Genomic DNA, 13,161 nt, shown 5'->3' on the forward strand with positions numbered 1-13,161 from the left:
AGTAGTTGAAGTTGACTGCAGTAAAATATCTAGTTGATCTTTTATTCTAATTATTTTAGCTTCATTGTATGAGTAAGCTCTGTTACAGAGAGATTAGGAGCCTAGACAGGATTGGTACAACTCTTTAGCATTCAGATTATTCTGTCAAATATCATGCTTATATATTCACCTTGTTTTGAATTAATCATACATTATCTTGGAGCTTTGAGATTTTGATGGTATGATTCTTTATATTTTAGGGCAAACGTGAAAGGCTGGATCTGGCCAGTTTGAACATAAATCAGGTGGAATATTTGGGCTGGATATGGTCTGTTTAAATGCTAATGGGATAATTCATAATTGAAATGAAGCAATGTTTTTATTCACAAGTATTGTGTCTTTCTGTGGACGAAATTTGGTGCAAGTGAATATTTAAGTATATTTGTGCATCACTATGTTCCATCTGTATAACGAATATTCTAGAAGGGTTATATGTAATTCTTAGTATTTGGAGTCTTTACTAATTTTCTATCAACATCTCATATCATTATCACCTTACCTGGCTTCTACATCATTGGTGAAAACATAAAAGATCTTTTGCACTCTTCTACTTTGAATAAAATACTAGTTTCAATTTAAATGTTTATCTGATTGCCAAGTTTTGTCTGGCTTCACTTTACACTAGTTACATCTTTCTCACTGTTTCAGATAAGTTTCTGGAAGTACTACTATCTTAACCCATCTATCTAAACTTGAAGCTTAGACGTCAATGCATTTTATGTATGAAAGCCACAGCTAGGAATCAATTTCCATGGCAACAGATATTCACTATTAAGTTTAACAATTTTTGGACTATTTCCTATTCTAATTTAAATTTTCATAGCTGATTTAATGTAAAATAATTCTCTTTTTTCCTTTGGATTGTGAACATAATTGATTTGGCAGCAATATAGAGAAGAAAACATGTGAACTTAAAAATATATGCTTGCGTATTTTAGCTGATGAGGTATTTTTACAAAATTTACATAGGATTCTTGTTGTTTTTAAGTAGATTATTTTATCTTGATTATTTGAAAGCTATTGCACTTTGTTATATATACGCACATATACATACATTATTTGAGTGTGTGTATGCGTATATATATATATATATATATATATATATATATATATACACACACATCATCCAAGATGGAGATGAACACCAATGTCCCATGCCTTAGGCTTGAAGATTGTTCAGAGATATACCTCTCCTAGCATGAAACCAATGGCATGCTGGTTTACCCACAAATAAAGTATATATTATATATTTTAAATTAAAAGCAATTCCAATAATGTAAAATTCACCAATGTCACATTACTTAATGTTTGTTTCATTTATACACTTATTAACTGTAGGATATCTTCCAGGGAAAAGTCCTTTTAACACTGGCTGTCTTAAAGAGACATTTCACTGGATAAAATCCTGCAGCTAACAAGCATATAAACAAAACACATACATTAAGCATGTGACATCAGTTTTTTATCGTGTGTGTGTGTGTGATATCATCATCATCATCATCATCATTTAACATCTGTTTCCAAAGTTTGATTCCTAATATTTCAAGTCTTTATCTTTGGTTACCTGCCAAACATCAGTGTCTATGTGATGCCACTCACTCTGAGTTAGATTTCTCTTTATAACAATTATGTTTCCAATCACAACATCATAGCAGAAACTATCTGTCCTGCTCTTCTCACCCACTCTGTCTCTTTAGTGTTATCCTAGCCAACAATTCTTATGACATGACAACAACTGCATGTTGCAAGGGTTAACCAGGATGCTCTTACACCAGCCATGGGCAAACTATAGCCTGTGGCACTTTCTGAATATCATGTCTAATGCAAAATTACCTTCATTTTTTTTTTAGTAGTGCAACTTGCCTAATGCTGAGCCATGTATCACGCGGGTGCTTCTCCAAAATGGTCTATACAGTTGCTGGACCTGCTAGAAATAGATGTCACCTCTTTTATTAAATTTTGCCTTACCATCTTTAAAAGAAAGAAAGATATATTGAGACATTGCAGTCTTTAATACACTGTTTGAATAAAAGGGGAGATTGTTATGAATGGAGCCTTTTGAAATAGGTGTGCTGGATCGGGGTTAGTTTGAGACTGAACAATTATTTTTGTATTGTTGCCTGTTTTATTTCTCTCTCATTTAACAGAAAATGTTGTTTACTTACAGGGTGATGAAGGACCAAGTTCTGCACGGTCTGGTAAACCAACTTCTGCTCCATCAAACAACAGCAGTTCCCAGAGCAGCACTGCCAAAACATCTACAGATAAAACTGTTTCCAAATCTGGCACAGAGGTCCCTGCTAATGTGGTCATACCTAAACTTACTCGGAAAGTGCACTGGCCATGCCGTGTTGGTGATGAAGCATTTACCTCCTTGAAAGTCAGTAAAGAACATAAAGAGGTATGTTGTTTTTCTTATTTTAATTTGCCTTTTTTATGATTAATGCGAGATTCTTTGCGTGTATGTATACATAAGGTGTATGTGTGGCTGTGTGGTAAGAAGTTTGCTTTTGGGTTCAGCCCCACTGTGTGGCATCTTGGGCAAGTGTTTCTACAAAGCCTCGAGCTGACCAAAGCCCTGTGAATGGATTTGGTAGAAATTTGAAAGAAACCCTTTGTGTGTGTGTGTGTGTGTGTGTCACCACCACTTCACAACTGGTGTTGGTGTGTTTACATCCATGTAACTTAGCAGTTTGATAAAAGAGAATGATAGAATAAGTACCAGGCTTTAAAAAAAAGTAAGTATTGGGGTCAATTCATTTGACTAAAATTCTTCAAGGTGGCATCCCAGTATGTTCGCAGTCTAATGGCTCAAACAAGTAAAAGATAAACGATGAAAACACTTCCAACTAAGGCTCCGTTATGTCATTGCTTGACCTGTTAAAAAGTAGAAGTCAAATCATCCTAAAACCCTATACCACCTTCTGAATAAACAATGATGTTTTGGACATACATACATATAATATACAATGTACAAAAAGACAAATGCTCGCAAATTGTAACACCTTTGATCATGGGTGTACTCAGTCATGGCTGCCCTCGAGCTAAACATTATCAACAGCACACTCACACATACATGCACACTCCTACACATGCAATCACACCTACATACACACACACAGCTTGCTTTATCCTTCCTAACATTGTAACATCATTTCATTGAAATTTCTCATTTAACATTTCTTGTTATTATTCCACTTAATGTGGTGAGCTGGCAGAATCACTAGCATGCTGGACAAAATGCCGCCATGTTCTGAGTTCAAATTCCACCAAAGTTCACTTTGCCTCTCATCCTTTCAGGGTCGATAAATTAAGTACCTTGTAAAACATTGTAATTGACTAGTCCCCTCCCCCCAAATTTCAGGCCTTTAGTAGAAAGGATTATTCCACCTAACAAGGCAGCTCAGTTGTCAAACTTCAGTGTCTTTTAATAATAGTCTTATCTTAAAGAGTGGATTAAACTAATATGCAATTCTTTCTTCTGTTCTACCAATTTAACTTTGTTTTATTTCTTGATACCAACCCATCTGAGACTACCCTATTTTAAAGTGATTTAAATTAAGACTGTCTATCAAAAAACTTGATGTAAATTCATGTTCCTGACACCAGCTTAATAATGACAAAAGTTATTTTACTAAATTCTTGATTAATATTCAGATCCACAGAAATAATGGCAGTATATTTTCAACAGAAATATAGTAGCGAAATGGTTTTTATTATGTTTTACCTGCATGGCTCAGTGGTTAGAGCATTGGGCTTGCAATCATGAGGTAGTGAATTTGATTCCCAGACAGGGCTATGTGTTGTGTTCTTGAACAAGATACTTTATTTCACGGTGCTCCGGTTCACTCAGTTGTAAGAATGAGTTGCGACATCTTTGGTACCAAGCTGCATCAGCCTTTGCCTTTCCCTTGGATAACATCGGTGGCATGGAGAGGGGTGGCTGGTATGCATGGGCAACTGCTGGCCTTCCATAAACAACCTTGCTCAGACCTGTGCCACAGAGGGTGACTTTCTAGGTGCAATCCCAAGGTCATTCATGATTGAAAGAGGTCTTTACTTTTTACAGTTTTAAAAACTTTATTTTTTTTTTTTCTGGTTTAACCAAGAGGAATCCTTATTTTGTTCTTACCTCATTCTGTTTCCTCCAGCTATTCACGGTTGTACGGAATGTAAAAGAGGCTCATGAAGTTCAAGAATCTGGTGAGACGCAAGAATTTATGGATGATGTAGAATATTTGTTGGCTGGTCTTGGTGATACACAGCCTATGTCCACCCGGTGTCTAAGGTAAGATTCATGGAATCAAATTTTTATCATTTTTGAAGTTCATCCTATGAATACCATATTTTAAAATTAAACATCAGCAATACATAATATTTGTTGTAATTATTTTATATATCAGATATGGCTGTGTGCTAAGAAGTTTGATTCCCAACCACATGGTTTTCGGCTCAGTTCAATTGCATGGCACCTTGGGCAAGTGCCTTCTAAGATAGCCCTGGACCAACCAAGGCCTTGTGAGGGGATTTGGTGGGCAAAAAGGGAAAGACCTCTTGTGTGTGTATGTGTATGTCTTCATGTTTGTATCTGTGCCCACCCCTATGACACTGATAAGATAAATACCTTACTTAGGAAAAATAAGTACTGGCATCAATTTTTTCAACTAAGGTGCCCCAGCATGGCCACAGTCCAATGAATGAAGCAAGTAAAAGATGAAAGATTATTTTATATATCATAATTGTCATAGCTGTGTGGTAAGAAGCTTGCTTCCCAACTCCATGGTTCCAAGTTCAGTCCTGCTGCATGGCACCTTAGGCAAGTGTCTTCTACTATAGCTTCAGGTCAACCAAAGCCTTGTGAGTGGATTTGGTAGACAGAAACTGAAAGAAGCCCATCGTGTGTGTGTTTGTGTTGATGTGTTTATGTCCCCATAACTTAGCAGTTTGGCAAAAAAGAGACCATTGGAATAAGTGCCAACCTTAACAAAAAAAAGCACTGAGGTTGATTCATTGATTCATTCTTGAAGGTGTTGCCCCAGCATGGCCACAGTCTAATGACTGAAATGAGTAAAAGATAAGAGATAAAAGATCCTAGTCATTATTTATTCCACTAAACCTATTGACTGTTGTGATGTCTGAAGCATGTGATCAGCCATTCTGGCACAGGCATGAGTTTAGAGCTTTACTGCAGCTGTTTATGTTATACCCTAAAGTGAGCCACTTCACTCCTCCTTTCATAGTTGAGCAGTTAGCAATAGCAAAGGAATCATTCCAGCTGTAAAAGCAATTACCCTAACAAATACATCATGTAATCCATGCTAGCATAGGAAAAATGAAAGCAAAACAGTAAACAAAACAAAAAATTTTTTTTTTTTTCTAATTGTTGCTTTTGTTATCGTCATCATCATCATCATCATCAAGAGGAGCAGCAGCAGCAGCAGCACCACCATCTTTGTCATCATTATTATAAACTTTAATAAAAGAAGCCTGTTGTGTGTGTGTCTTTATGTCTGTGTTGTCCTACCACCACCACCACCGTTTGACTGCTGGTGCTGGTATGTTTATATCCCTGTAACCTAGCGGTTCAGCAAAAAGAGACCATTGGGATAAGTATCAGGCCTTAAAAAAATGTGTCCTGGGGTCGATTTGTTTGACTAAAACACTTCAAGGTGGTGCCCCAGCATGACCACAGTCAAACGACTGAATCAAGTGAAAGACAAGAGATAAACTAAAAGGAGTGGTTGTATAGATGCAGGAGTGGTTGTATAGATGCAGGAGTGGCTGTGTAGTAAGTAGCTTGCTTACCAACCACTTGGTTCCGAAGTGTCTCCTACTATAGCCTCCAGCCAACCAAAGCCTTGTGAGTGGATTTGGTAGATAGAAACTGAAAGAAACTTGTTGTATATATATATATATGTGTGTGTGTATGTGTTTCTGTGTCTGCCCTCCCACCATCGCTTGACAACTCTTGCTGGTGTTTTTACGTGTCCCCCGTAACTTAGCAGTTCAGTAAAAAAAAAAACTGATAGAATAAGTACTGGGCTTACAAAGAATAAGTCCTGGGGTTAATTTGTTTGGCTAAAGGTGGTGCTCCAGCATGGCCACAGTCAAATGACTGAAACAAATAAAAGAATAAAGCCCTCAAAGTCATTTACAAAACAGTAATCACTACAATCTACAATGATCTCTTATGTTAATCAAAAACTGCATCAATAAAAAGAAATTTTGTTTTGAAATTTGAAAAAAGGGCTTCCTTTTCAGAGCCCAGGACATTATACTTCTACTTTCATCAGTTACTGACCTTCTACAAAGCTTACCTGCTCACATATCTGGGGCAACTGTTGCTGCCGCCACACACAAACAGTCTAGACTGCATCCTAAACAACACTATCTGTTTGGTTGGTAATGATTCACTCACCAACACACCACAATTGCTGATTCACATGTTTGCCTTTTCTTCTTTGTTCTCCTGCTAATGTTACTGCCAGAGAACCACAGCCTTTGTTCTTCCTCTTCACTCTAACTATGCTCTCTACTAATGCTACCTAAGTCTGGTTTCCCTCTCTTCATCTCTACCATGTTTCATTTTTTCCAGATCCTATACTTAATACTTGGTCCCTATCATTCCTTCCTATTATTACATTCTTCTAAAGCTCCCATAAACTACCCTTCAGATGGTTAAAGTGAATATCTAAATTATATGGCCCGTAGTTAAGAAGCTTACTTCCCAACCATGTGGTCTCAGGTTCTGTCCCATAGTATGGCATCTTGGGCAAGTGTCTTCTATTATAGTGCCTTGTGAGTGATTTGATAGATGGAAACTGAAGGAAGTCCAATGTGTGTATGTATGTGTGGAAGTGTGTGTGTGTATGTGTTTGTTTGTACCCTTGTCTTAGCATCATGTAATGGTTGTACATAAGCATCACTATCTTGCAAGTGGCGGTGTCACCCATTTCCAAACTTCCATGGAAAACATGTCTAGCTGTGAAGAAATATAACTTTGTTTGGAAATAAATAAATTGGTGGCAAGAAGAGCATCATGCCCCATAGAAAATCTACCTCAACAAATTCTGTTTGACCCATGAAAGCATGGAAGAGTGAACATGATGATGATGATGACGACGAGGGTGGCGATTGCGCTTTTTTTTTTTATAAATGGCATATGGAGAAGGATATACTTTCTTCCCAGTAAAAAGAGAAATAGGTAGATGTGGTGGATATACACCCAGATTGGATATAACTGCAAATGATGTGCTGTCTTCATTATTCACTATCATCATTATCATCATAACATTTAACGTCTGTTTTCTGTGCTGGCATGGTATGAACAGCTTGACAGGAACTGACCAGACCAGGGGCTGCACCAGGTTACATAGTCTGTTTTAGCTTAGTTTATACGGCTGGACACCCTTCCTAACACCAACCAGTTTACAGAGTGTACTGGGTGCTTTTTTATGTGGGTACCATCACCATATTACATGGCACCAGCACTATATTTCCAGAATTCTCATCCAGAAAAGTACAGCATGGTTACTTCAGCTTTTAAATGACCTTCTCCATGATAATCTTGTTAGGGAGAATATCATATCCAAAATTCAGACAATTAAATTAGATGATTCATAAAATCTAATTATTATTTAACCATCTAGCCTTCCGATTATTCTGTCAAATGTAATGCTTATTTATTCATATTGTTTTGAATTAGTCATACATTATCTCATAGCTTTGCGATTTTTATTTTACAGAATGACATTGTAGGTAGGTATGAAAGGCTGGATCCAACAAGTTTGGACATAAACCAGGAAAAAATATTTGGGCTTGATATGGCTGGTTTAAATACTAAAGAGTTAGAATAGATTCATGTAATTAAAAAAAAAAATTATTTTCATAGAAATCTTTTGCTTTTACAATCTTACTCAGTTGAGAGTAAAGTTGCAGATATTGTAATATAGTTGTAGGTAGTTAAGACTTAGTCATTCTACTTCAGTTGTGATCCATTTCTTAATTTTGTCATTGGTGTATCACAGTTTGGTCTGGTTAACAAACATGTGATCAGTTGCGTAATAGTATAGTCTGTTTAGTAAATCATCAGAAGTCATTTTAATGATCAGTTTATTGCAATTGTGGTTAGTTCAGTATGGTTATAATTAGTTAGTACAATTGGAGTCATAAATGCAGGCTTGGCTGTGTGGTAAGAAGTTTACTTCCCAACTGCATGGTTTATATATATATAAAAGAAGGTAAAGACCCCACTTCAATCATAAATGACCATGGGATTGCACCTAGAAAGTTACCCTCTGAGGCACAAGTCTAAGCAAAGCTGTTTATAGATGACCAGCAGTTGCCCGTGCATACCAGCCTCCCCTCTCCATGCCACCAAGGTTATCTAAAGGAAAGGCAAAGGCCAATACAGCTTGACACCAGTGATGTTGAAACTCATTTCTACAACAAAGTGAACTGGAACAAAGTGAAATACAATGTCTTGCTCAAGAATACAACATGCAGCTTGGTCTTGGAATCAAACTCAATACCTCATGAGTGTGAGCCAGGCACTCTAACCACTGAGCCATGTGCCTTCACTTCATGTGTGTGTGTGTGTGTGTGTGTATGTATGTATGGTCATGGTGGCTATCTATGTGTATTTGTGTTTGTCTCCCACCACCACTTGACAACTGGTGTTGGTTTGTTTACTTTGTAATTTGGCAAAAGAGACCATTAAAATATATAATGGGGTTGATTTATTTGACTAAAATTCTTCAAGGCAGTGCCCCAGCATGGCCACAGTCTAATGACTGAAACAAGTAAAAGATAGAAGATTAAGAGATAACTTTGTCTCAGAAGAAATTATTAGTAGTGATGACCTTTGCATGCCTCCCCAAACAGATATACTGGTGTAGTTGATGTGTAGTTCAGTTTGAATGTCTATTGGCCAATATTTGCTGGAAAAGTATGGGCAGGAAAAAAAATTCTCGCAGGGTCTGAGAGGCGAAACAAAGTAAGAGTAGATGGAAAGAGGACATACAGTTGGGATGGGGTGAATTGGTATGGATGAAGAGGATATGAAGCTAGCTTATTCAGAGAAGCAAATGTCATCGTAGTAGCAGAAAAGAGGCTATCAGAGAAAGCCATACATTGATGACCCATCGGGTATGCTTTCGTGAATGAATTATTCTGTCATTTTGATGGCTTTGTATTTAGTCTATGATGTTTGTATATACAGTACAACATTTATGAGCAAGCGTCAATGTAGGTTGTTACTTGTGCTTTTTTTTATAAGGTCAGCAATTGATCAGGTATTTCCTAACCTTAAACAGGAAGCTTGGTCTTTAAGATGCAGTTGTAGCAATGTTATATGTATACACACATATTTGTGTGTGTGTGTGTTCACACACGTGTGTGCGTGTGTGTGTGTGTGTGTGTGTGTGCGCGCGCACATGCATGTATCCATGAAAAATCAACTGAGATTTTCAAGACTAGCATTTGTAGCAACTTTAGTAGTTTTACTTTATGACGAGAAAGAATGAGATACATGACAGTTTCTTTCATATGTTTAGTGATTTAGTCTGTCTGTTGTTGAAGGTGACAGAGTTGTTTACATCCTCATTGAGGAATGTTTTTTTTAACCCTTTAGCATCTAAACCAACCACATGCGGCCCCGATATTCTACTTGTTTTATATTCAAACTGGCCAGATCCAGCCTCTTAGATCTACCTTACAATGCCTTTCTAAAAATAAACTATTACACCATCAAAATCTTGAAGCTACAAATAATGCATGATTAATTCAAAACAATTTGAATAAATGAGTAATTCTGAATGCTAAAGAGTTTAACACTTCATGATCTTGTGTGGAGTGTCTAAGTTGTGTGTCAAAGGTTAGTGAGTAAAGTAGGGTATCATATCCTATAGGGTCATTATTGTTCTATGTAAGTGTAAAGGGCTATTAAACTTTTACTCTGAACCATTTTTTTTACTTATGGACCCCTTGGTTACTATTTTATTCAGGTGGACCCCTATAGCTATTCAATGTGTAGAAGTTAATACAGTTCTATATTTAAGAGATGAGGAATTATATGCATTATTTACATTATGTACCTTAGGAATGAGAACCCAGGTTCGAAATTTCCCCAAAACACCTGAAGAACGCTGGAGGGTATATTAGCTGAAACATTGTGTTAACAACAAACAAGATGAGGACAAATATCTGTTGAATGTAAATAATGTGTAAAAGTTAGTTTTATAGATACTTATTAAAAATTCCTATTTTGTTTTATATATGTTTGCAATAACACTCACTGAGGGAACATGCAAAACATTACAGAAAGAAACCTAGCTGTTTCTTGCAATAAATATGTCTAAAGCCAAAATGTTTTCCTGGACACTTAAAATACTACTTTGGATGCCGAATTTACTATTTTGCTTGTGTGGACCCCAATTAAGTACCACTACTCTAGATGTCCACAATTAAGAATTACCACATGCCACACATTAAAGAATTCTTTTGTTTCATCATCAATACCAAGTATTATTGCTTTCACTAGTTAACACTTAGTTTATTTTATTTATTTAGATAGATAGATAGATTACATTGAAGGCATGAATAGCAACAATGTAGAGAAATTCTTATGACTGGAATTTAAATAGCTGTTAATGATAGGTATTGTTAAAGAAATAGAGAGAGGAGTTGGGAGATGCAGTGTGGTGGTATGGACTTGTAATGAAAAAGGATTCTGTAGAATTAATTAGCTTATTATTGTTGGCAGGCAATAAACGTAAGGTTTGCCACAAGTATTTCGAGGAAAATAGAAATAAGTAGTTTCATTTTTTTCTGGGACCAACAGAAGAATTGGATAGCTTTGGGGCTGTTGTTGTTGATGTTTATCCTGAGGGCTTTCCATCTATAATCCTTCATGTGTTTTTCTTCTGTGCAAAGAGCGCAGGATCACATTATCCAACATCCATTTTAAGACAGCAGGGAGCGATTTTTAGGAAGATTTGGCTGCTACTTTTAGCAGGTTTACTGTTAAGGCAATGCTCCCTCATTAGTTTGAAATTTGTGAGGGACTGTGGATTCCCACCGCCACTCCCTCATTTGTTGGGCACTGGACTACACAGGCCCTCTGAGCCCAGTGAGATTGATGCTGTTATATCAAACATTTACAAGGAGATTACAAAAGACCAACATTCTGGGAAGTGAAGAGTGAACATGGTGGTTAGTGTGGGACCATTTAGTAGAAATTGTAGGTGTTGACATGGCTGTGTGCTAAGAAGTTTGCTCTTGCTCCCTAACAACAGTTTCAGGTTCAGTCCCGCTGCATAGCACCCTTTGTAAGTGTCTTCTACTATAGCCACAAGCCAACCAAAGCCTTGTGAGTGGATTTGGTAGACAGAATCTATAAAAAACATGTGGTACATATATTTATGTGTGTGTGTGTGTGTATACACACACACACACACACACACACACACACACACACATACAGCGTCTGCCCCAAAAATGTATTCACACTTCAGGAAAGGAAAAATCTCTATAAATATTTTAATTCAGTATTATTGCAATTTACTCAGTGTTATCGCAGTTTGATAAAACATCGAAAGAGGTATCTATATTTATAAAGGCACTTATACAAGTCAAATATTTATAAAGATTTTTCCTTTCCTGAAGTCTGTATACATTTTTGGGGCAGTCTCTGTAGTGTGTGCATATTTACATGTGCACATGCATGTGCTAGTGTCTCCCTACCTCGGCATCACATGATAGTTGTAAATCAGTGTCACTATCACATGTCCTTTGTTTTCAGTCTTCCGTGAAAACATATCTGCCCAGGGGTGAAATATCTTACTTGGGAAACCATTGAGGGTTGATGACAGAAAAGGCATCCAGCCGCCAAAATCTGTCTCAACAAATTCCATCCATTCCATGTAAGCATAGCAAAGTAGATGTTAAAACAACAACAACAAGAGGCGGGAGAGAGGGGTGGAAGAGGCAGGATTGTCATCATATTTATGTTCTTTCTAATTACCAAAAGTTTCTTTGCACATTTGAAGTGATTACATAGCAGAAGATTGATATGCCTGCATAATTCCCTCACTAAATTCTGCACCACCATCAATGCCATCTCATTCAATCAACATTTCCTGATTTTCCTAAAATGTCTGTTTTGTTTTGCTGTGGCAACACAAGCGCCAGCGATTTCATTCCTCACCTACAGTCGGCTTTATGATATAGTTGTGTTCATCTTGTCTCCCACGAGTATTTAATTAACTTCGTTAATGATTTGCCTTTAATCATCTTTTTTTTACAGCTACTTTCATCTATTTTGCTGGCACTTTGTTTTTCATCATTTTTGTAGTATAAATTTGTTTAAATTTTCTGTGCGTGTGTGTATGTATATGTGTGTGTATGTATTATATATATATATATATATATATATGCGTGTGTGTGTATGTATATATAATATCTGTATTTGTGTATAAGAGTGTATGTGTTACATGAATTTATACATTTTCTATTTGTTCATTATATTTTCATATCTAAAATTTATATATGAATCATTATGTGTGTGTGAGTGTTTTACATGTATGTTGTATGTGCATAATTATGCATATGTTTGTCCCTTTTAATTGCGAAGTTAAATTTCATGGTTATTCTAGTAATGATGTTGAGTATCTACCAAAAAATAGAATTGATATTTTCTGCAAGTTAAGTTGACTCAATTATCTTGACTTATCTCAACAAGAAGTAGTTTCAAACATGACATTCCTCAACAAAAGACAGATTGGTTTCCACAGTGAAGTGTAATGAAATTTTAAATATATGTATGTGGCTGGATGGTTTAAGAAGTTCACTTTGCTGTCATGAGATCCCAGGTTCATTCCTACTAAGGAGCATCTTGAACCAGTGTCTTTTTTCCATAACTGTAGGTTGGCACAAACCTTGTTGGTGAAATAGTGCAGACGAAAAATCTCGAGGAAACCCAATGAACTAACTGTACTTGTGAACCAAAGGGCCAGCCTTGTTACACACTATCATGTGAGTTCTGTGTGAGAATTATTACATTAAGGTGCAAAATAGGTGCTGGTATGTCTGTGTCATTAAGAAGTTTGCTTTCCATCCACATAG

At 36.6% G+C, this 13,161-nt stretch overlaps 1 protein-coding gene across 1 annotated transcript in view; it reads left to right on the forward strand.

Annotated features, from left to right (window-relative positions):
• Positions 1-13,161, forward strand: part of LOC106877404 (wings apart-like protein homolog) — a 215,924-nt gene that overhangs the window by 115,032 nt on the left and 87,731 nt on the right. The window contains exons 4-5 of the mRNA XM_089349203.1: positions 2,207-2,440; positions 4,191-4,327. Of these exons, the coding sequence (XP_089205329.1) occupies positions 2,207-2,440; positions 4,191-4,327 (371 nt within the window). The remainder of the gene's footprint in view (positions 1-2,206; positions 2,441-4,190; positions 4,328-13,161) is intronic.

The sequence above is a fragment of the Octopus bimaculoides genome, chromosome 3 (genome assembly GCF_046866305.1).
Source record: "Octopus bimaculoides isolate indiv1 chromosome 3, ASM4686630v1, whole genome shotgun sequence".
Lineage (NCBI taxonomy): Eukaryota > Metazoa > Mollusca > Cephalopoda > Octopoda > Octopodidae > Octopus > Octopus bimaculoides.